Source organism: Muscardinus avellanarius (assembly GCF_963383645.1).
Source record: "Muscardinus avellanarius genome assembly, chromosome: 1".
Lineage (NCBI taxonomy): Eukaryota > Metazoa > Chordata > Mammalia > Rodentia > Gliridae > Muscardinus > Muscardinus avellanarius.
In genome coordinates, this window is record NC_137786.1 from 195,376,376 (window position 1) to 195,399,743 (window position 23,368).

Here is a 23,368-nt window from a genome sequence, read left to right on the forward strand (position 1 = left end):
ACAAAGTAGGCTCAGTTCCAGAGTTCACGAAAATGAACTTTGAAAATATTTGTTACAGCTGGGTGTGGTGGCGCATGCTGTAATCCCAGGACTCCAAAGAGTGTTGGCTGAGAAGGTGTGACACAGCATCTCAGTAGGAATCATTAGGAATCTTTGGGAACTCAGAGAAGAGTACACACACACACACACACACACACACACACACACACACACACACACGGGGAAATGATCCACTGTGCTCTGTATCACAAAGTTTTTTTTTTTTTTTTACTGCAAGTAATAGCCTAGATTGACTGGTTTACGCTGAAAAAAAAAATAACATTGGCAGAATAACAGGAAGTATTCAGAACTGTTCTGCAAACAGGAAGGAATTGTGGGAGGCAAAACAGACAAGATCATCTCACTGGTGGCCCATAGGCTACCCTTCTCTTAGGCCCTTGTCCTACCTAGCTGGGTTCCAGCTTGGGCTTTCAGTGCATCTTTATAGGAGTGTCTCAGTAGTGAAATCCTAGCGTGGGAGCATCTGATTGGCTGAGTCTAAGTCAAGCCTACATGTAGGAACTCCTAAGGAGCTGGGAAAGGAAATGTATGCTTCATTTGACTTGTAGTCTGGGATGCAGGGCTCCAACACGACCAGTGCTCACAGCACAATCCATCTGTGTTGTTCAGATTCTTGCTGGTCATTCCGACCCCAGTTCAGAACTTCCAACATCTGGGAACAGGCCGAGTGTAGATAGTTTTATTCTAAACCACTGAACACGCCACAGAGAGCTCAGGGGTGGAAGGTCATCTTGGCTCTGCCATCTAGAGGTGGACCAGGATCTGGGCAGGGAGACCAGTTATTCCAGTGTGAGCTTGACTCACAGGAGATTAACATATGGACAGCAGATAAGATGACTGCACTTGGTGATTGATCTGGAGTCAAAGAGATTGACTGGTGTGTGTGTGTGTGTGTGTGTGTGTGTGTGTGTGTGTGTGTGTACCATGCCACTCAAGAGAGGTAAGGAATAGGTTTGTTTGGAGGTGGGGTGTGTGTGTGTGTATGTGTAAGTTTTTGAATCTGGGACAGAGACTTCCTCGATTGAAATGACAGGTCTGGGGTTGGGGGGAGGACTGGGGAAGGTTATTCTTCTGGAATGTCTTTTGGCTGGGGTCTACTAAAGCTGGGCCAAGACATGGAGGAAGCCGGCGGGAGGGAGTCTCCTGAGCACCCCTGACATTTAGGAAGAGGTGTGCAAGGCTGGGGCTGGCCTGGGCGCAGCGCACGTGCCCTGGGCGAGGCCGGCGGCCCCCCAGCCCTGCCCCAGTCCGCCCTCTGGGCGGGGCGAGGCGGCGGCGCTGGAGTCTCCGGGAGACGCGGCGGGGTAGGCGCGGGCCGCGCTTCCAGCCCCCGGGAGGGAGGGCGCTGTGCAGGAGGGCTGCAGATGCCCGGGCTGGGGGCGCTCAGCGCCACGGCCGCTGCGCTGGTGGCCGCTCTGCTCCTCATGCTGCGAGAGGACGCGGGGCCGGGTGGCGGGCCCAGGTAACTCCTCCCGGGCGGACCGAGCTGGGCCCGCACTCCTCCGGGGCCGGGACGCCGAGGGGAGGAGGCCCCGAGCTGCTAGCACGCGTGCAGGGCCGCTCCGCCCAGCGCGGGCCCCTTGCAGCGAGGCTGCCGGGGTGCGCCGAGGGCCGCGCCCGCGGTGACTGAGCACTTTCTCTAGGGCGGGGACTACAGCCTAGTTCCCCTGGGTTAGGACGGGGCGGTCCCTTAACATCCTAATAAGCGCACCTGCCCTTGTTATTTTCCCCCAGCATGGCGGAGACGGAGGCGCTGCCGAAGCTTCGGGAAGACTTTAAAATGCAGAATAAATCCGTCTTTATTCTGGGAGCTAGCGGGGAAACCGGCAAAGTGCTCTTAAAAGAAATCCTGGACCAGAACCTGTTTTCTAAAGTCACGATCATTGGCAGGAGGAAGCTCACTTTCGAGGAGGACGCTTATAAAAATGTGGTGGGTATTTGAGCTGGTACCCAAAACACTGCCCGCGTCGATTTCATGAGATGAACGCATTTCGTGCCCAAGGGCAGAACATGGCCCGATGGAGACAGGGAGAAAGGATCAGCTTCTGGCTCTGATTGATCTGAGAGCCCCTCCTGGAAGCCCAGCTGAAGACAGCGCTTGTTTCTTTTAGGCCCCTCTTTTACCATGTGGCCTTAAAGCCTTCCCTATTTCTAGAACTGGATGAAGCAGGACCTAGATTGTAATAGGGGTAGGTGAGGCAGAGAGAAGAGCACTTTATTGCTCAGGCAAGCTGGCTTCTAGAGATGGCCCTACAACCGTGGCCATTTTTCAGCCGTTTTGCTTATTTTGTCTTCCCACACACTTCGCGGAATGTTGTCAGAGAATCTGAAAGTGCTTTGCAACAGTGGGAATGGTCTATGGAAGGTGCCTTACTTGAAAACGGGAATCTGCCCTGCCTGACTTCCCTGGCCTGTGCCTGTACATGGGATATAACCTTCACTGTGAGTTAGGTTGTCCTGGGTAAGCAGATGATATACCAGACTTTCTTCCAGCTGGTGATAATGTCTAGATTTCTGAAGTCTGAACTGTGTGGAGATTCCTTTCTCCATTTAAATGGAGTTTTCAGCTGGGTGTGGTGTTACATGCTTGTAATCCCATTACTTGGGAGGCTGAGATAGGAGAATCGCTGGTGGGAGAGCAGTCTTGGCAAGTTAGTGAGACTCTGATCAACCTAGTGAGACCCTGTTTCAAAATAAAATAGGTGCTGGGGGTGTAGCTCAGAGGTAGAATGCCATGGGTTCAAATCCTCAGTACTAAAAAAAGAAAAAAGAAAAAAAAAAGTTTTCCATGAACTATAGGTGTGGTCCTAAGACATCATGCTTACAGAATTTGGTCCCACGGTTTTATAAGAGAAGCATTTAAAATAACAAGCCACTTGCTACTGTGTTCTTGATCCCCATAGGTCCATGCTCAAGTCATTTTGCATATGTTTTGGATATGTCAAGACTTACCTGCTTGAAACAGGCGTTGTTTGCTCAAGCCTAGGCCGGTGTTGGATGGTCTTCATAGTCTAGTCCCTTGGGTGATGTAGAATATTGGTGATTAGAATCTGAACTTGAGACTGGTGTTTTTAAGAATACAATTTTGGTGACATATCTTTTGACCAAGCACCTTGTGCAAACCTGGTTTTCTTCAGCACTGTATACAGTGCTAGGAGAATTCTTTGGAAAGAATTGAAGGTAAATGAAGGAAACTAGTATTTTATTTGAACTCTGGGACGATGGGACTTCTCAAACCTTAAGTTTCATAGCAGACTATAAAGTTAGATGCAAAATCTTAAATTTTAGTGTGCAGCAAGATTGCAATGGGATCTTGTTGGATTTGTAGATTTGGAATAAAAAGGAATGTACCTTTTTATCAAGCACCTCCTGGTTCATTCTACTGTAGAAGAAGTTCATGAGTTGGGCAGAAGAAGAGATTATTATCCATATATTATGGCTGAAAAAAACCCTGAGATTATGTGATCTGTAACTTGGCCAAAATTACATGCCTAGTAGGTAGTGGAACCAATATTTGAACCTAGGTCTTTAAGATTCCAAACACTATCTCCTATTTTCACATTATACCTGTGATCTTCTTGGTTAGCTATTTCTGGTTTTCCACAAATAAATTATAACTGAATCTGATACTAGAAATCCAGATCACGCCAGTCTTGTTACATTACCCCGGACCATGGCTATGAATGTATACTGTAGACTCACCACTTGGATTAATGTTTTTTGGTGAGAGAAAATGAATTTGCAAAATTTGATACTAAGTTGTTAGACCCTTCCATAATGTATAATTTACTCTTTAGATAGAGAGGGGTGTTTCATCTGCTTTTAAAGTAACATGAGGTTGTATACAACTGTACCCTTGTATAGAACCAAGAAGTGGTGGACTTCGAAAAGCTGGATGACTACGCTTCTGCCTTTCAAGGTCATGATGTTGGATTCTGTTGCCTGGGTACCACCAGAAACAAAGCTGGGGCGGTAAGGAAGAAAAATACCCTTTTCCTTTTTACTAGCCTGTAAGGTCAAGGATTCTTTTCTTACTTATTCTTTTTCTTTGTGCTTTTTTCAAGTGCTTAAATGTAAATAAACTCTAATTGCTTAAGATTCCATCTGCTGCCTAATTTTGTTGCATTTGAGTAGTATTGATAACTTTATCTTTCCTTCAGAACAATCCCCAAGTTCAGGCCTGGATGCTGGATAAAATCATAAAATCTATATGATCTTGCTTAGCAAATAAGGCTATCACTACAGTAGCCCCTAAGGCAAACAACAATATCCGAATAAACTTAATTGACTCATACTGTTTTCAGTACAGCTGGGGTTTTTTTTCCTCCCATAATAAATGTTTTAAGTTTGAAGCATCCTCTCTGAGTGTTCTGCTTCAACCCATTTGCACGTCAAGCTTTAAACTTGTGAGCTAGAACATCAGAATACAGAGGCACGATTCAGCCGGCCCCCGTGATGACTCAGCCCTCAGCCCTGATGCAGCCTCAGGATGATTCAGCCCTCGCTGACGCAAAACTATTGTAACACACTTTTTATTTTCTTTTTAATGCTGTTCTAAATTGAGCCGGCCCCTGTCCAGAAGTCATAGTTTACTACATAGTTAAAAGTCATGGTTTACGACGTAGATCTTGGGCAAATGTTACTGCATCTTACTTAGTTTATACCTCTAGCAGAATTTACTTGCTGGAGCTGATCTTGTCTCTTAAATATGCAAGGCCATGATCCTGCTGTGGGGACTTGCTGTAGGTTTATAAACCAGGCCCGTGAGTCTGAAACATTAGGGGAGCATATGGGTTAAGTACTTTTGGTTTAGACCAACCAAGTAGTTGTATTTCTCTGGGCTTCTCAGCAATCCAAAGGGTAATTCTGTTTATGCTTTCAGTAGAGATGAATTTCCATATCTTGTGCTGTTCTGTATGTCCACCTAGAATATTGCTGGGTTTTAAGCTCTGTGCTGGGAACTGTGGATAATGGAGAAGTTTGACATTCTCAGAAACTGGCACATTATCCCTTCTAGAAGGGTCATGTTCCCGCTTAGCAGCTAACACAGTCTTTTCTGTCCCAAGGGACAGTCATATCAGTGCCCTCCAAAAGCATTGAAAAACATTTGTTCGAGTACACTGCAGGTTTTACTGTCTTGAGGGCCAGCCTGATTTTGGTGGTGACTCAGCAAAATTAAAAACTGCATTAAGCATAGAGCGGTTGATTTTCAGGACGTAAAGCAGATCTCACAGGGCACCCCAGGGGAAGTTCTAAATCACTTTGTTGTATTCAAATTGAGTAATGCAATTTTAAACAGGAATTGGGTGTCTTCATTATCTAGAATACTTTTTAAAAATAGAATTGGGGGACTATAGCTCAGAGGTAGAGCACTCTGAGTTAAATATCCCATACCACAAAAATACAATAAAGGTATCACTTTCTTAAAAAAAAAAAAAAAAGGGTTTGGTTCTCTATTTCTTAGGCCGCTCACCTTTTGTTCTTTAAAGTCAGTTTGAATAGTGAGTAAGCATGGAAAAAGATTAGTAAGCTAGATCTTAGAAATGAATCTGGACAGCTGGGCGTGGTGGCACACACTTATAATCCCAGTAGTTGAAAGGCCAGCACTGGAACATCACCAGTTTGCAGCCAGCCTCAGCTACTTAGTGAGACCCTTTGCAGCTTAGTGAGACCCTGTTTCAAAATAAAAATTAAAAAATTAAAAAAACAGGGCTGGGCTGGGGATGTAGCTGAGGTAGAATGCCCCTGAGTTCAATCCCCACTACTGCAAAAAAAAAAAAAAAAAAAAAAGGAAAGGAAAGAAGTGAATTGGAACTTAAATAGCTGAGAGGATTGTGCCAAAAAGTAGTTTAGATTGGTCCAAATATTTAGTTTGAAGGTTGTGATGCCTTTAGGCATTTTAAGAAATGACAGCTCACAAGTGACCAGATAACAGTAGTCATGTGGCGGGGGCTTGTGGCCTCCTAAGCTCATCCATTGGAATTGTAGGTTAGCAGGCATAGAAGAATTCACCAAGGGCTTCATCAAATGGGCTCCTTGAAGCTGGTTGTGAACCTCTTGTTAGTAACTATTGTTTGTTTGTTTTGTTTTTGTTGTACTGGGGATAGAACCCAGGGTCATTTTACCTCTGAGCTATGCCTCTCCCCCAGCCCTATTTTATTCTTTTTTGAAACAGGGTCTCACTAAGTTGTGGAGGGTCTCCCTAAGTAGCTGAGCATGGCCATGAACCTGTGATCCTCCTGTCTCAACCTCCCCAGTACTGGGATTATCACGCTCAACTTTAATAGCTGTTCTGTAACTAACACCTTAGCAACCTGAGTTTTACCTTAGCGACCTGTTTCCAGTAGAGAGACTTCAAGAAGGTCAGGGTTTCTCTCCCAGTATCCAGCTTATTTCACTGCGGTCTTGGGTGCATTCGTTGGCTGGGACTTCCATAGCACAGTAACCCTGGTGGCTTACACAACAGAAACACATTGTCTCACAGTTCTGGAGGCTGAAGTAACTTGGGGACAGGGGCTGTCTCAGGCTCTCTTCTTGACTTTCGGGTGGCCGCCTTCTCTGAGTCTTTTCACCTGGTATTTTCCTGTGTGCATGTCTGTGTCTGTGTTTGACCTTTTTGTAAGGATGCTTCCTAGTCATACTGGCTTGGGGGTACCTCATGCAGTACATGCTCATTATAACTAATTAATCTGCAACAAGCCTATTTTCAAATAGGGTTAACATTCTGAAGTACCTGGGATTAGGACTTCCACATACACATTTTGGGGGAATCTGATTCAACCCGTAAAATTGAGTCTGCTCAGCTTTCTGTTGGAACTGATGACAGAGTTAATTGCTTAGCTTTCTTCAGCCGTTTGGAAACCTTTTCCCTTAGCGGTAGCTGGTTAGATGTTAAGCTTCCTTTCATGCTCTCAGGCCACAGTCATCTAGGTCATGCAGAGGCTCCTTGATTTGGCCCTAACCCAGATCTCCTGGGGCAGAATCTGAGGTGGAAGCTTGGAGTGTATTTTTGTAATACTGGCAATTGAACCCAGGTGTGCTCTAACACTGAGCCATACCCCCAGCCATTTTTATCTTTTATTTTTACCACTGAGCTACATCCCCAGCACTTTTTAATCTCACTAAGTTGCATGACCTTGAACTTAATGATCCTCTTGCATCAGACTGCCGATTAGCTGGAATTAAAGTGGGCACCACCACACCTACCTTGAATTTGTGTATTTAGCAGGTTCCTAGGGAGACTTTCGTACAACTAACCCTGCTCTTCTTGTCAGGCTGCTGTTGGGAGGTGCTCTGATGTATTAGTCCTCTTCACCTGCTGTCCTTCCAACCGCTGTAGTTCTAGACAGTCCTTACCTTGCTTTAGTGAATAGCTAAACTTAAGTTACTTCAGTGAGATACCCTTCGAAACCCTGGCCTTTAGTGAAGAACAAAGCTCAAAGATATCATCAAAAATAAGGCACTTCTCTTTACATGTAGTAAAGGATTTGACTGGTGAGTTTGTGTGGTTTGATGGCGTTTCACCTGTTCAGTTGTCTCCTCACCTGTGGGGAATAGACTCCAGCAGTTAGTTCAGCTTCTTATATTCCTGTCGAATGCATGATGTTAATATGATGAATGTAGCATTATGATATTTATTATGCATCATAACAATCTCATGACTTCTGGTTCTAATAATATGCCCATTTGATCCAGGAGTTTGCAAACTGCAGTCTGGGGTGGGGGTCTAGTATAATCTGCTATCTGTTTTTGTATGGCCAACTAAGAATGTTGTTCTATTTTTAAATGGCTAAAAACTGAAAAGACTAATGTGTCATGCAAAGTGTGGTGGCGCACACTTAAAATCCCAGCTACTCCAGAGGCTGAGGAAAGAGCCTTAGCAAGATCCTGTGCAACTTAGCAAGACCTTGTCTTAAAAAAAAAAAAAAATAGATGGGGCTGAGGATGCAGCCCAGTGGTAGGGCTGCCCTGGGTTCAATCCCCAGTAGCACACATACACAAAAGAATAATATGTCATGCCACGTGCACATATAAGAAGTTCAAGTTTTGAGCCGAGTGTGGTGGCGCACACTTGTAATCACAGTATTTGGAAGTCTGAGACAGGATAGCAGGTTCGCGGCCAACCTCAGCTACGTAGGCCCTCCACAACTTAGTGAAGCCCTGTTTCAAAATAAAGAATAAAAAAGAGGGCTGGGGTTGTAGGTCAGAGGTAGAATGCCCCTGGGTTCCATCCCCAGTACTGAAAAAAAAAAAAAAAAAAAAAGAAATTCAAGTTGTAGTAGCCATAAATAAAATTGTTCTTCATACATATTATCTATGGTTACTTTTTTGCTATAATGGTAATTTAGTGGGCTTGTGTAGATGTAACAGAGCCCTGCGATTCTGCAATATTTACTATCTGATCTTTTACAGGAAAATTTGGCCCACCCCTATGGCTTGTGAAATATTAAGACTCTATCTGGAAACCAAGTAACCTTTGGTGTATGTTGGTTAGCTTTTGTGGACTGCCACTTCCTTATCTGTACTACAAGGAGGTGACCACCGAACCTCCTTCCATCTGCAGAATTCTTTGAAACACCAGAAAAAAGAATGACTCAAATGGAAGAGAGTCCTGAATGCCCCGATTGACCCAGGAATCCTCAGTGCCTGTTTAGTTTTTTATCCAGAGCTCTATCTCTAAGCAAGATCTTTCTTCCACCTCTGTAAATAAAATATAGAGATGCCCCACAGGACACAAACAAATGGAGTCTCAGGTCATCCCATTCCTTGTTTGTCAGCATCTCTGTTTTCAGGTCTGATATAGGGTTGGGCTGAAAAGGAGAAAGGGCCTGGAGCAGAAATAGATTGAAATACGGCCATTTATAGAATGATAGATCTCCCTTCTGAGAAAAGGACCCCTGTGACTGGCTCTAGCCATTCTAGCATGCTTTGTCCTCTCTTTGGTCAGCACTGAAATATCTTGTTAGGATCAATTGTTCTTAAAGTCACAATATTGTTACTGTTTTTCAGGTACTGGTAAAGGAGGCTAGGAGAAATAAATGCTTACTAGGCTTTGATTTTAATAAGACTGAACATAAGAGTAATTAGGAAGCTGGGTATGGTGACAATACCTGTAATCTCAGTACTTGGGAGGCTGAGATGGAGGAGGATCACAGGTTTGAGGCCAGCGTCAGTAACTCAGTGAGACCTTGTTTCTAAAAAAAAAAATAACACAGGGAGGGATGTAGCGGGTTCAACCCCCAGTCCCCAAAAGAATAATTGGGAGAGATTTTGTTTTCTTTGGTGGAGCCTATGGATATGGCATATTTGTATATATTCTTTGGGGTGGGTCCTAGAAAAGAAACTTATAGTAAGAACTTACTTAATGAATTTCTTTTTCTTGAAGGAACTCTGATTCCTAACTAAGATTGGAACACATAAAATGGAAAAGACATGCCAACATAATGTTAGTACTCTCAGAAGACCTTGTTTTTTCTCTTGCCTTATGGTTAGGGAAACTACTAAGTACAGTTTTTTTTTTCCCCCTGAAAATTTTGTTTCTTGGATATAGAGTAATTTAGTTTATTTTTCTATTTTTTCAAATTGTGGCTGGAGAATAAGAAAGGGATTTAATATATATCTTAAAGATAGCTTCTATCTAAAAGTAGGCTCTTCCTCACTCCAAAGAAAACGGGTATGTGTTGACATCAGCTTGTCAGTCCCCAGCACCCTCGCCTCAGTTGGATTCCTAAGTCCCTGAAAACCGTTGACCCTTTTGGTTTTGAGTTTCATTCACCAGCTAAAAGGCCACGCCATCAGGATGAGGGAAGTGAAGTTTAAAATTTAGTGGGCTTGGAAAAACGCGTATTTATAATCAGCTTGAGGGCTCAAAGGATTTGTGAAATCGTTTTGGATTAACAGCCATTGATTGCTAATAAAACAATATTTAGCTTTGTTCAGAGAGTGGCGAGGGAGAAAGGTATGGGCACCTTGTCAACGGGGCCCATTGAGCAGGGCTGATGGGCCAAGGGTGGGGGTCTGTGCGGGCCGCGTGGGTGCTCGTCCTTCAAGGAGCCGTTGTCACTTGCTGGCGAGGCTGGTGAAAGGAAGGACGCTGGAGTCTGATGGCTGGGGTGGTATTGACGTGCCTCCCCTGGCTAATCAGATTGAAAGAGTCCATGGTATTTATGTCACTTTAATTTTCATCCAACAATTGGAGACGACAGCACTCTATTAAGGGGAGGTTGATCCAGAACTAAAGCCAAATAAATTAGGGTCTCAGTTTAATCGAATGATCCTCTTCTGCCTCTGGATTAAGTGAGGGAGACAGCGTCGGTCTGGGAGTCTGTGATTGGCTGACTCTTTCCCTCATTTTTAAAGAAGCTGATGAAAGAAAAAAAAGCATTTTAACAGAGACAACTATAATAATCCTCCCAAGCATTTGTGCTAACAAAACAACAAAAACCACAAAGTTTATTCCACAAGTCATCTGTGTTGTTGTATTGTGGAAAACAAACCGGTTATTAAAACCAGAGTTCTGCCAAACGGGAGAGGAAGAAATAGATATGGAAGGGAAATTCAGTTGGAATTTTTCTGTCATTTTGGGCTTTTCTTGGCACACTTTCAGTACATCTAAAATACCATTTTGGGGAAAGGCTCTGATGAGAATTACCTTTCTGTTTGTCTTTCTTTGTAAGGATGAGCTAACTATTAAGAGTTTGCTTTACACTGAAGTTAAAAGCAAGAACAGGAATTTGAATCAGTGTTTAGAACGAGCATGCAAGTTAGTTGTTTATAGACTAAAGTATATAACACACACACACACACACACACACAGTGATCATCACAGATAAAAGAGATGAGTTTATATTACCTAAAGTAGGGCTGGAAGATAACAATTATACTCGTGAGTGACGAGAAAGTAGGACCCAGGAAGGCTTTTACAGTAGTGGCAATGTTCTGCTTCTTGACCTGAGAGCTGGTTGCAGGAGATGTTCAGTTTAGGAAAACTCATCAAGCTCTGTACTTAAAAAACATTTTCTTTTATGATATACTTCAGTACAAAGTTTAAAAAGTTTGCTTGGGCCTATGTTTTAAAAATTGAATCATATCCGGGTGTGGTGGCGTATGCTTGTAATCCAGGTGCTTGGGAGGCTGAGACAGGAGGATCACACAGGTTCGAAGCCAGCCTCAGCTACTGAGTGAGAACTTGTTTCCAAATAAAGTTTAAAGTCTGGGAGTATAGCGAGGAGGTTAGAAAAGGCCCTGGGTATGCTGGGCGTGGTGGCGCATGCTTGTAATCCCCGCGCTTGGGAGGCGGAGACAGGAGGATCGCGCAGGTTCGAAGCCAGCCGCCCTGGCTTAAGAGACCCTGTTTCCAAATAAAAAAGTATAAAAATAGGTCTGGGAGTGTAGCCCAGAGGTAGAGGGTTTCCAGGAACCCCAGTACCACCAAAATAAATAAATGAATAAATAAATAAATAATTCTTTTACAGTTCTATTGGTTTGAAGTTTGGCATAGGTTTTCCTGAAATAAAAGTCAAGGTGCTGGTGGTCTGCATCCCATGTTCAAGCCTCCTGGGGAGAGTTTATTGCCTTACCCTTTCTAGTTCCTATTTAGAATCTAGAGGCTATCTGCTTTCCTTGACCAGGGTTACCTTTCTTCCTCCCTCAAGGCCAGCAGTGTGGGGTGGAGCCCTTTCCACATCACCTAACTCTAGGCTCCTCTGCCACTTCCCTTTTCCAAGGACCCTTGTGATTACACTGAGCCGCCTGGAACATCCAGGGTAATGTTCTGTTGTAAGGTCAGCTAACTAGCATCCTTAGTGCCATCTGCAACATCATCTGCAACATCACAGTCCGGCCTTGCTTTGTCTTGCAACCTGTCATATCCACAACAGGGGTCTTAGGATGTGGAAATCTTTGGGAGGCCATGATTCTGACTGCCCAAGTCACAGATGAGGTATTTTCATAAGCTGGATGCAGCAGAAAGAGCACGACTCAGAGTCAGGAATCTGCGCTCCGCTCTCAGCTCCCACTTTCTAGGCAGCGATTCATCCAATGGCTGGGCCTTTTCCATCTGCATCTTGAGGAGGCTGATTGTGATCGCTCACAAGGTGTCTTCTGACATCCTATCAAACATACACATCATTGTACTGAAGAAAGCACTTCAATACACCATTATATCACCATTAGTAAGAACTACATTTTGGGAATGCATACCTCATTATTTCTAAAATACGTTGTGAAACATACATAAAGATTAAAAATTAAATAGACTGTTCTCATAGTGCCTAGGGAGTGTCCTCAGTCACAGTTTGAGACACAGAGTTGACACAGGGAAATGAGAGAGAGACAGACAGAAACAGAGAGAGACAGAGACAGAGAGACAGAATGAATGAGAACAGAGAGAGGGTTGTAAGGTTATAAAGTTACTATACGTCTACAAAGAAGTGAGTGACTGGGAGTCCCCAGCATGCCGTTCCTGTTCCCTTCACTCTTTGCACATTTGTCTGGTGTGTGTTTCAGTGCCATCGACCTTGTCTTTTCATCGCACTCCGGCCTTGCTGCTAAAGCTGGAGGACCATACTTGGAGCCTTTCCCAGGGTCTGAGCCTGGCTTTCATGTATTGCTTGGGTGCATTTTATTTAGATCCCTATTTTCCTCCTAGGCCTCTCAGGCTGCCACCCAAGCCAAGTAGTAATCTTTAAGATGAACTCGCAGCCTTTTGGAAATAACTCACATCCTTTTTCTCCCTCAGGAGGGATTTGTTCGTGTTGACCGAGATTATGTGCTGAAGTCTGCAGAGCTGGCAAAAGCTGGAGGGTGCAAACATTTCAACTTGCTGTCCTCTAAAGGAGCTGATAAGACAAGCAACTTTTTATATTTACAAGTGAAGGTATGTGCACATTTTTGTCTTTATTATGCTCTGGGCTAATTGGCAGTACTAAATAATAACAAAATAATATATGAAAAAGCATTAAATACATTGTTATGCATTTTTCATCGCTACAGGGACTGTTTTTGCAGCAATGTATTTAGGAAATAGGAGTGATTTCACAGATAATTTCTAATGTCTCCTTCCCCCATTAATTATCCAGGATCAATGGACTGAGCTGTGGTAGATGTGGCCTTGAAGGTCAGGGTGGTACCTTAGCACTGGAGGAGACTTGGAGGCAGCGATGGATGTGTGTGTGTGTTTGTGTGTGTTTACTGGGGATGGAACCCAAGTGCATTCTACCTCTAAGCTATACTCTCAGCCCTTTTTATTGCGTGCTTTGAAACAGGGTGCCACTAGGTTGCTGAGTCTCATCAAGTTGCTGAGGCTGTCCTTGAGCCTGTGATGATCTTGTCTCAGCCTCTCAAGTACTAGAATTACAGGTGTGTGACACCACGTCTGGATGAGGCAATGATTCTTAAGCTTTTCCCTCAGTTTTCCTAATGAATGAGAGTAAGCCTTTGCTTTTGGAGATTCACAGATGTGTAGTTTGAAGCATTCTGCTAGTTATAAGCTCAACTTTTTAGGCCATTTAAATTTACACACATTTTGCTATTGTCAGTATCATACATATTGTTTATTTTACTTTTTTAAAAGTTCCCATTTTCTAACTTGCAAGTCAAGTTGGTTCTGTGGGGTGGTAGGCCATGGCTTTTCTTGAACCTCCTGATATACTCCAGGTGCTTAGAATTTAAGAAACAGAGTTGAGTGTGGTACATGCCTATTATAATCCTAGTACTTGGGAGACTGAGACAGAAGGATCACAGGTTTTAGGATAGCCTCAGCCACATAGTGAAACCCTGTTTCAAATACTACTACTACTACTACTACTACTAATAATAATAATAATAATAATAATAATGGGTCTGGGGATGTAGCTCAGATGTAGAATGTCCCTGGGTTCAATCTCTAGTACCACCAAAAAAAAAAAAAAAAAAAAGAAACTGGGTCTTAGAAGTTACTGGGCCAAATATATTTTTATTATGAAAATCCTTTTATAGAAATTCACCTGCCTTCTGCTTAAATATCTCCATCAGGAGATAGTTTACTCTCCTTAGCCAATCACCCCCACCTTGGTCAGTTCCATTTGTTAAAAAGTCTCCATTAGCCGGGCATGGTGGCACACGCTTCTAATCCCCATGCTTGGGAGGCAGAGACAGGGAATCTCACAGGTTCGAAGCCAGCCTCGCTGGCTTAAGAGACCCTGTTTCCAAATTTAAAAAAAAATTATATATATATATATATATATATATATATATATATATATATATATATATATATAGTAGGTCTGGGAGTGTAGCCCGGAGGTAGAAGGGTTTCCAGGAGCCCCAGTACCACCAAAAAAAAAAAAGTCTCCATCAAAGCTAGGTGTGGCCGGGCGTGGTGGCACATGCTTGTAATCCCCTTGCTTGGAAGGCTGAAACAGGAGGATCTCAGGTTTGAGGACAGCCTCAGCAATTTATTGAGACCCTGTAATTAAAAAGACCTTGTAAATTAAAATAAAAAGTAAGGCTGGGGTTATAGCTCAGAAGTAGAATGCCCCTGCATTCAACCCCTACTACTGGAAAAAAAAAAAAGTCCCTATATTTGAGGATAGCCTCAGCAACATAGGGAGACTGTCAGTAACCTAATGACACCCTGTTTCAAAATAAAAAATACAGAGCTGAGGGTATAGCTCAGAGGTAGAATGTATCTGTGTTCAATCCCCAGTACTAAAATAAATTTAAGGAGAGAGAGGGAGAGGGAGGGAGGGAGGGAGGGAGAGAGAGAGAGAGAGAGAGAGAGAGAGAGAGAGAGAGAGAAAGTCCATATCTGGAGATGGAATCAAAGGCTCTATAAACTCTGTTACCAGTTCTATATTCTAAAAGAGCAAGCCAACTCTTTCCTTTGCATTGTAATCTTTAAAACATTTGGAGATTAAAGTTGCCTTATTGTATTTTCCCCAGGCATAACCTTATGTAAGTCAATGCACCATTCTTTATTCCTGTTTCTAGCCCCTTCTTCACTCTGGTCACTTTGCTGAGTGAACTTTACAGCACTGTTCTACTGGAATTGCAGTGGGATGATGACTTTCACACTCTAAACGCTGTGCTGCTTGTATTTTTTTAAGGAGATATTGGATCACTACTATTTTAGTAAGCATCATTGTGTTTGCTCGTGAACAGCCTATGATAATGAACATTTCCAGATCTTATTCATGTGGCTCACAGCTTACAACTGAGCTACAGCTCTCCTAAAATGGCATTTTGAGGCAGATGAAGACCGGTAGGCCACTAGTGAAGTTAAATCAAGAATGGGAAAAAATTTTTATATTAATTGTTAGTGTTTACAACAACAGCTTTTTAAAAGAAAAAAACTTTTTCAAAATATTTACACATATGGGTTCTGAGAAAGATCTTGAAGATTATGAAGAAGTATTCTCATCAAGAATAATAAATATATCTTTTAGGAAATAAAATGTGTGTGTTCTCATCTTTAAAGATAAAGGAACGAGCCGGGCGTGGTGGCACACACTTGTAATCCTAGCGCTTGGAAGGCTGAGACAGGAGGATCGCACAAGTTCAAAGCCAGCCTCAGCTACTTAGTGAGGCACTCAGCAACTTAGTGAAACCCTGTGTGTAACCTATCCTTATCACTTAGGAAAGGCAGGAACACTCTTGAAATCCAAGTTCCCAGGCACAAGCCAAGGGCCAGCCTTGCAAGCACAGATACTAATGATAGCAGTCTCATGCCTGCTATGTTTATTCTTTCCTGCACATTGCTAATAGAGACAAAACAGGTCTTTATATAAAAAACTAAGAAATATATATCTACATAAGTACTACTCTGTGAATATTCATAACTGCATTGTTCATAATGACCAGGGTGGAAACAACCCAAATGTCCCTCAACTGATGAATAAACTATGGTATGTCCATACAATGGAATATTATTTAGCCGTAACAAGGAATGATACATGCTACATCATGTGCAAACCTTGGAAACATGTTAAGTGAGAGAGGCCAGACACAAAGTGCCACAAATTGTTTTATTCCATTTATATGAAATATTCAGGATAGGTAGAATTACAGAAATAGGAAGTAGGTTTGTGATTGGCTAGGGCTTGAAGAGAGGGGGTAGATGGATGGAGTGTGTCTGTGAATGGTATGAGATTTTATTTTTAGAATGATGAAATGTTTTAAACTTAGATTTTAGTAATGGTTTCACAATTTTGTGTATACATTAAAAATTACTTATTTAAAAGCTGAGCATGGTGGCACATGCTTGTAATCCCAACATTTGAGAGGCTGAGACTGGAAGATTGTGGTTCGCAGACAGCTTCAGCTACTTAGTGAGGCCCTTTGCAACTCAGTGAGATCCTGTTTCAAAATAAAGAATAATAAAAAGTAGGTCTGGGGGTGTAGCTCGGGGGTAGAATGCCCCTGGGTTCCATCCTGGTACCGCAAAAGAAAAAGAAAAAGATTTAAAAATAGCTATGTAACATTATCTGATGTGATAGGGTTGGTATCAACTGAGTGGTATAAGCAGGTGGAGAAGAGGGTGAGTGCATGCTTCAAGTGAGACCCTGTGTGTAACCTTTCCTTATCACTTAGGAAAGGCAGGAACACTCTTGAAATCCAAGTTCCCAGGCACAAGCCAAGGGCCAGAAGGATTGTGGAGGTGCCTCTGTCCGGAGCTCCCCTGACATTTGTTTATAGAGATCCCTGGCATGAAAATTCATGGTTTGTTTAGCAAATGTTAAAGCATCATTTGTGTGTAATCTCATTATCTCTCTCTCTTTTTTTTTTTTTTTTTGGGTGGGTCTGGGGATGGAATCCAGGGGCATTTAACCTCTAAACTACATTCCCTGCCCTGTTTTTTATTCTTTTATTTTAAAACAGGGTCTCACTAAGTTGCGGAGAGCCTCACTCAGTAGTTGAGGCTGTCCGCGAACCGCAGATCCTCCCGTCTCAGCCTCCTGAATGCTGGAATTACAAGCGTGCGCTGCCACGCCTGGCTTATCTCTTGAAGTTTTGAAGGGTTTGTTAAGAAGTGAGGGATACAGAAGGTAATCCATGGGTTTTTGGACACATACTGGGACAACCTGTAAACTAGAAAATATTGTTTTTTACCATGCAGCATTGACTCTGGATTAAAATGAGATATGCTAATGAATTTTGGATCTGTTTTAGTGTCAATAAAATAAGAGGAGTGACCATGTTACCATTTACTCATTTAGCAAACTTTTTAACTCTCTACTACATGTCAGGATTAAATAATTTCTTCCTTAACTTTCCAGAGTTTTTGGAATCTCGGAGGATATTTATTGAGTCTTTAGACCTATAGAAGTAGGTCATCTTTAAGACCCATAATTATTCTCTCTTAATCTTTAAATAAATGAGCTGTTTTGATGAAATTCTGAAAGTTTTTTTTTTTTTCTTAACAGGGAGAAGTAGAAGCCAAGGTTGAAGAATTAAAATTTGATCGTTACTCAATATTTAGACCTGGGTAAGTATTCCCATGTTGTGCATGTTGGTTAATCCTAGAAACCAGTTTCTCATTTGGAGATGCTGACAGCTAAGAAGATACTTAGGAAAGGAAAGAAGTCAGCTAGAGGTGGATTGCTTCTCTGTAGGACACATCTTTTTGGCTTGAGTGAGAGAAGAGGTTTGGGGGCCAGCTTCAGAGTAGTCTGGAATTTCCTCGATAGCATTTGCTGGTTGCTTCTCTGTCTCTTTTTTTTTTTCTTGTTTGTTTGCTTTGCCTTCTTTTTTTTTAGATCCTCATTATGCACCAAATAAAACCTTATACTCACTGCATTAGTTTGCTTAGAGTCTACCCAGAAGCACTTTTTTCCCCCAGTGTAAAGGTTAGAAGTCCAAGGTCAGGTATCATTAGGATTGGTGTCTGCTGAGGCCTCTCTTCCTGACAGATGGCCACCTTCTTATAGAGTCCACCCATGGCCTTTCTCCTATGTGCACAGAGATATCTCTGACATTTCTTTCTCCTCTTATAAAGACACTGGTTCTATTGGATTCATCCTAGGCCATCCTTAAGACTTCATTTAAACCTCAATTACTCCCTAAAGCCCCATCTCCAAATACAGTCAATTGGGCATTAAGGCTTCAGCATCTACATTCCAAGGGGCCACAGTTCAGTCTAAGACCCTATGGCAGTCTGAATGCAAATTACCGTATGTTCCTCTGCTTCTCTTTTTCTCTTTAGAGTTCTGTTGTGCGATAGACAAGAATCTCGCCCAGGAGAATGGTTGGTCAGGAAGTTCTTTGGCTCCTTACCAGAATCCTGGTCCAGTGGACATTCTGTGCCCGTGGTGACTGTGGCTAGAGCAATGCTGACCAATATGGTGAGACCCAGCAACAAGCAGGTGGAACTCCTGGATAACAAGGCCATCCACAACCTGGGCAAAGCCAGTGGCGTGCTCAAGCCATGACCCACTGTAGAAATGCTCGTGACTGCAGACCTTAACACCCCCCATCAATCTGTAACTTCAGGGTCTGAGCAAGTCTGTATGTGGTACCTTTTCTTTTCACTATTCTCAGCCATGTAGATCCTATCAAGACATCGCTGTTCTCTGTATCAGTGGTCCAAAGCCTGGTTGTACATGGAGATCACTCAGGAATCTTATTTTGAAAAAAATAAGAGATTTGTAGGCCCTGTTTCCAACCTTCTGAGTCAGAATTTCTGGGATGTGGGCACAAGAATCTATAGTTTTCTTTGGCTTAAACTCTCCCTGGTGGTTCTGATGCCACTGATAGGGAGCCAGCTTTGAAATGCTCATCAGCAGAGTCACAACAGTTGTGTAAACCTTATGTGCCATGCAGATGAGCAGTGATCGAAAATTGTTGACATTCCTGTCTCTGCGTTATGAAAGTGCTAATTAACTACATGTAACTGTAAGTGAACTTGTGCCTTTACTGTTTCTTTTGAATATATAATAAAGTTATTATAAAACCAAGATGATGTAATTCATGAGAGAATTAGAGGAATATGAATAAATACACGAGTCTTCCACCAGCTTTGAACCTGTGATCCTCCTGTCTCAGTCTCCCAAATATTGGGATCATAGACGTGTGCCATCATACCTGGCATATCCTCATAATCTTTCTTTCCTTTGTGGTTTTTTTTTTATCCTCATATCTTAGATAGGGAAACCAAGTCTCAATTCCATGCCCAGGAATCCAAAGCAAGGAAATGGCAGATTCGGGATTCTAGCCTAGCCTAGCCTGATCCCATAACTTATATTGATAACCTCTCTGCAAAAGAACCCAGTATCTGTGTATTTTCAGGTAGTTTTAGTTAATTGTTAAGCATATATGGTGGATGGATAAATTTGAAATATTTGAGTTTCTCCATTGATCTAAGATACTTACAATTAATCACACAATGTTCAAATGGCTAGTAATATCCTGAGGCACCAAACTTCAAAGGACTAAAGGTTCGTTCGTTCTTTCTTTCTTTCTTTCTTTCTTTCTTTCTTTTTTTTTTTTTGCGTGTCTGGGGATGGAACCCAGGGGCATTTGAACTCCAGGCTACACACCCTGCTCTATTTTTTATTTTTATTTTTGAAACCGGGTCTTGCTGAGTTGCAGAGGGGCTCACTAAGTAGCTGAGGCTGTCCGCGAACTGCGATCCTCCAGTCTCAGCCTCCCGAATGCTGGGATTACAAGCGTGCACCACCACGCCCCGCCAAGGTTATGTATTTTTGAAATGATGTCAAGGGAAAAGAAGATGCACAAGAAAGGGCCAGAGCCAAGAGGAGCTCACACATGGTGCCGATTCCCATCACGGACGAACGATGGTGGGATGGCGGTGAGATGTGTCTTCTGTGCTGGAGAAAGCAAAATGATTTTGTCGCCTTTTGAAATCTATAGTATGCCAAGTATATTTCAAGCTTCAGAGGACACTGGAGGATAAAGGTCATCTCCTTTAATAGGGTGCATATATTCTTTTTTGGGGGGTGGATACTGGGGCTTGAACCCAGGGGCATTCTACCTCTGAGCTACATACCCATCCCTAGTTTATTTTTATTTTGAAACAAGGTCTCGCTAGGTATTTTGAAACAGGATCTTGCTAGGTTGATGAGCATCCCCCCCCCCTACTTGCTAAGGCTGTCCTTGAACCTGTGTCCCTCCTTCCTCAGCCTCCCAAGTACTGGGATTATAGGCTTGCACCACCATGCCTGGCTTAGGGGACATATATTCTTAAAAGATAATAGACATTCCCAATGTCAGTCACTCAGAAAAAAGGCATCCAGGGCAGGGTGGGATCTTAGAATTTAAGGAGTCAGAATATCATCTGGCAACAAGTATAGGCTTAAAGAAGTAGGGCAAATGTTGGGGGTACCCTGTGAGGCTACACTGAGCACTGTGGGCTCTGGAAATAGCTAAACCCAGTGGTCAGTTTTAGATTATTTCCTAATATTTGTTTCCTTACCACAAACCTTCAAAAAGACTTGTTCAAACATTCTATCCTGGTCTCAAGAGTGAGTGGGATGAAGAAGAATCTGCAGTCATCTTTAAAGCAGAAAGAAGCAGTCATGCCCAAGCTCTTGAGCTGTGGTGAAATCTAAACTTGAAGGGGCAAGATTCTAACCCAGTCACCATGCCAGAGAAATGAAAGACACGATCCTTTCCTTATAGTGTTGAGGGTAACACCAAAATAAAGTAGCCAATTAAACTTAAAAATATAAAAGAAGTAAGCAAATGGTAGTCACTAGGGTAAAACTGACAGGCTGCTCCTGGAATAGCTGCAAAATCAATTTTAGAAATGGTGGTTTAAGGTGATTTAAGATCTGTTACAATCAGATCTGCATTCAGTATAAGGATTAAAGGTGGGACCCAGGGTGAAGGGCAGTGTTGAGCTGGAAGGTTAGGCAGGATCCTACAGGGCCTAGTAGGCTGTGGTAATCAATTTAAACACCTGGAAAGCATTGTTCCTGGACGAGAGCGTGGGGCACTTCTACTGAAATGATTGTTGCCCACTCCATTTAAGAGGAAATTCTGCCATTAGAATGGATACTAAGAATGGAAGACAAAGCCGGGCCTGGTGGCACACGCTTGTAATCTCAGCATTTGGGAGGCTGAGATCGGAGGATCACGGTTCGCGGACAGCTTCAGCTACTTAGGCCCTCCGCAACTTAGACCCTGTCTCAAAATAAAGAATTAAAACTAGGGCAGAGGGTGTAGCTCGGAGGTCGAAGGCCCCTAGGTTCCATTCCCATACCCCTCCACAAAAAAAAAAAAAAAAAAAGCATGGAAAACTAGAGGTGGCATGAGGCATAGGAACATTTTTTCTTCCCCACACATCTTATACCATCACCCCAGGCTTAAAACAAAGTCCATCTGCTTTCCACTGTTTAGGATAAAGTTAACACATCTAAGCATTTCACATGTATTAACTCATTGTATCCTTACTCTAGCCCTCAGGTTAGTGAAGATGAGGGAACGGAGGCAGAGAGGCTAGGCAACTGGCTCAAAATCATGTAGTTTGAAGGGACTGAAGCAGGATTCAAACACAGCAGGCTGGCTCTGGTCCATGCTCTCTAACACTTTAGAGATTAAAATCCTTTTGGGGGGCTTGGCTGCTATCTGACCTTCACAGTACACCCATACTGTTAACGTACAAGTTAATGCAGCTTAGTTCACAGTAGCTCCTCTTCCCAGCTGCACCCCGCAGGCAGCTGGGAGCCTAGGGACCAGAGCCAGCTCACGCTCCCCGGTCCCTGGCTGCGTTGGCCTTCTCCGCCACCAGAGGGCACCGCGGGCTGGTCGTCCCTCCACTAAGAACAAGCCACCGACAGCCCCATTACGCGGCATCTCTACGCCTCTGGGGCTCAGGGCTCCCCCTTCTGGCTTGCTGCGGCAGGGGGCGGGGAAACAAAAGTCACCTCCAAGCCTGAGACGCCCAGCCCCGGTAGCAGCGCTTCCTAAGAGCGCACTGCGTCAAGCCTGCGGCGGGCAGGGGTGGGGCCAGCTGCAACCACGCCCACTCTCCTCACGTGACCGGAAGCCCTCGCCGCGTGGCGCGCGCCCGCGTTTCCAGGCTTGCGCGGAGTTCCCGGGTCCTGCCGCGCGCTCCCTCTCCCGCTCCCGCCCGTGCTCGTTCCCGCGCTCCCCGCCCCCAGCCCGCCGCGCTCCCGGGGCTCCGTGGGCATGTGCTCGCTGGCGTCGGGCGCCACCGGTGGGTGCAGGGGAGACCCTCCCCGCGGGCCCGGGCGGCGAGGGGTGGAGGAGGAGCGGGCGGGCCCCGGGCGCAGGGGCGGCCCAGGCAGATCTGACTTTGTGCGTGTGCTAGGCGGCCGGGGCGCCGTGGCGGATGAGGAGGACCTGCCTGAACTGTCGGACAGCGGGGACGAGGCGGCCTGGGAGGATGAGGACGGGGCAGAGCTCCCCCACGACAAGCAGCAGACCCCCTGCCTGTTCTGTAACAGGTTCGTCGCCTCCGCGCCCGGCCGCAGCCCGGGGTCCGTGTGGTCTGCCGGGAAGGACTGGGCACAGTCCAACCAGGGTGGTCCGTCCCTGGAATTCCCGAACCAGTGGTTTGCGGTGATGGCTGGTTGGACAGAAAGTTCCACAGTGGTTTAGAGGGAGGAGCCATGACCTGGAACCCGGGTCATACTACTAGTCTTTGACCGGCCTCAGTTTCCCCTGTGTAAAATGAGATGGTTTCAGATTGGATCTGTGGTTTCCAAATCTGGTGTCAACCCTTGTCACCTGAGATAATTAAACATCGGTGTTGAACTCTGGTACCTCCAACCTTTTAAATCAGGGATGAGGTCTAGGAATCTTCTGTTTTTTAAAGAGGCTGGCTGAGGTGGTTCTGGATGTTAAAAGTTTTGGAGCTACACTGAACTAGATAATTCCCAAGGATCCTGCCATTTTTACAATCCTAGAATTCTTTGACTAGTAAGAGAGGGTCTCAGGTGTAACCTTTCAGTTTAAGCTATTTAAATAGATTAGGTCACCTTTCTTGAGTAGGGGATCCCCACCTGTTGAAAGAATTGATACCTTTTTCACTTAGGGAAAAAAAGAGACTGCAGTGTCAGCCACTTGTTCAAGGTCACAAAGCTGTGGTTTTTATGAAGGCACTCCCTTTCCACTTAAAATTGTGTCTCAAGAAATTTTGATGTGGACTGCTGCAGGCAACTGGACATGAAAGACCCTGATTGGCTCTGGCCAGCATTAATTTAAAAAACATGGTACACTGTCCCCTGTATCTGGGCAAAGTGCTGATTGGCGGCATATTAGTGTGCTCCTGTAGCCTGATTGGATGCATAGAGTGCACATACTCTGGTTATCAGCAAGTCTTATTTATTGAGCATCAGTGGTGCAG

At 43.9% G+C, this 23,368-nt stretch overlaps 2 protein-coding genes across 3 annotated transcripts in view; both read left to right on the top strand.

The window, feature by feature from the left end:
• Positions 1 to 1,424: 1,424 nt before the first annotated feature.
• HTATIP2 (HIV-1 Tat interactive protein 2) lies at positions 1,425 to 18,467 on the top strand (the record flags this gene model as incomplete). Its single annotated transcript, XM_080693040.1, has 6 exons — positions 1,425 to 1,522; positions 1,795 to 1,990; positions 3,925 to 4,032; positions 12,800 to 12,937; positions 17,463 to 17,524; positions 18,242 to 18,467. The coding sequence occupies 6 exons, from the start codon at positions 1,425 to 1,427 to the stop codon at positions 18,465 to 18,467; spliced, it is 828 nt and encodes a 275-aa protein (XP_080549166.1).
• Positions 18,468 to 22,188: 3,721 nt separating this feature from the next.
• The window catches only part of PRMT3 (protein arginine methyltransferase 3), a gene marked incomplete at both ends in the record, with an annotated part of 124,146 nt that continues 122,966 nt past the window's right edge, over positions 22,189 to 23,368 (top strand). Inside the window, 2 exons of one of the 2 annotated variants that reach the window (XM_080704827.1) lie at positions 22,189 to 22,216; positions 22,331 to 22,466. In XM_080704827.1, coding sequence (XP_080560953.1) covers positions 22,189 to 22,216; positions 22,331 to 22,466 — 164 coding nt within the window. The remainder of the gene's footprint in view (positions 22,217 to 22,330; positions 22,467 to 23,368) is intronic. The other variant, XM_080704828.1, reaches the window with a different exon arrangement.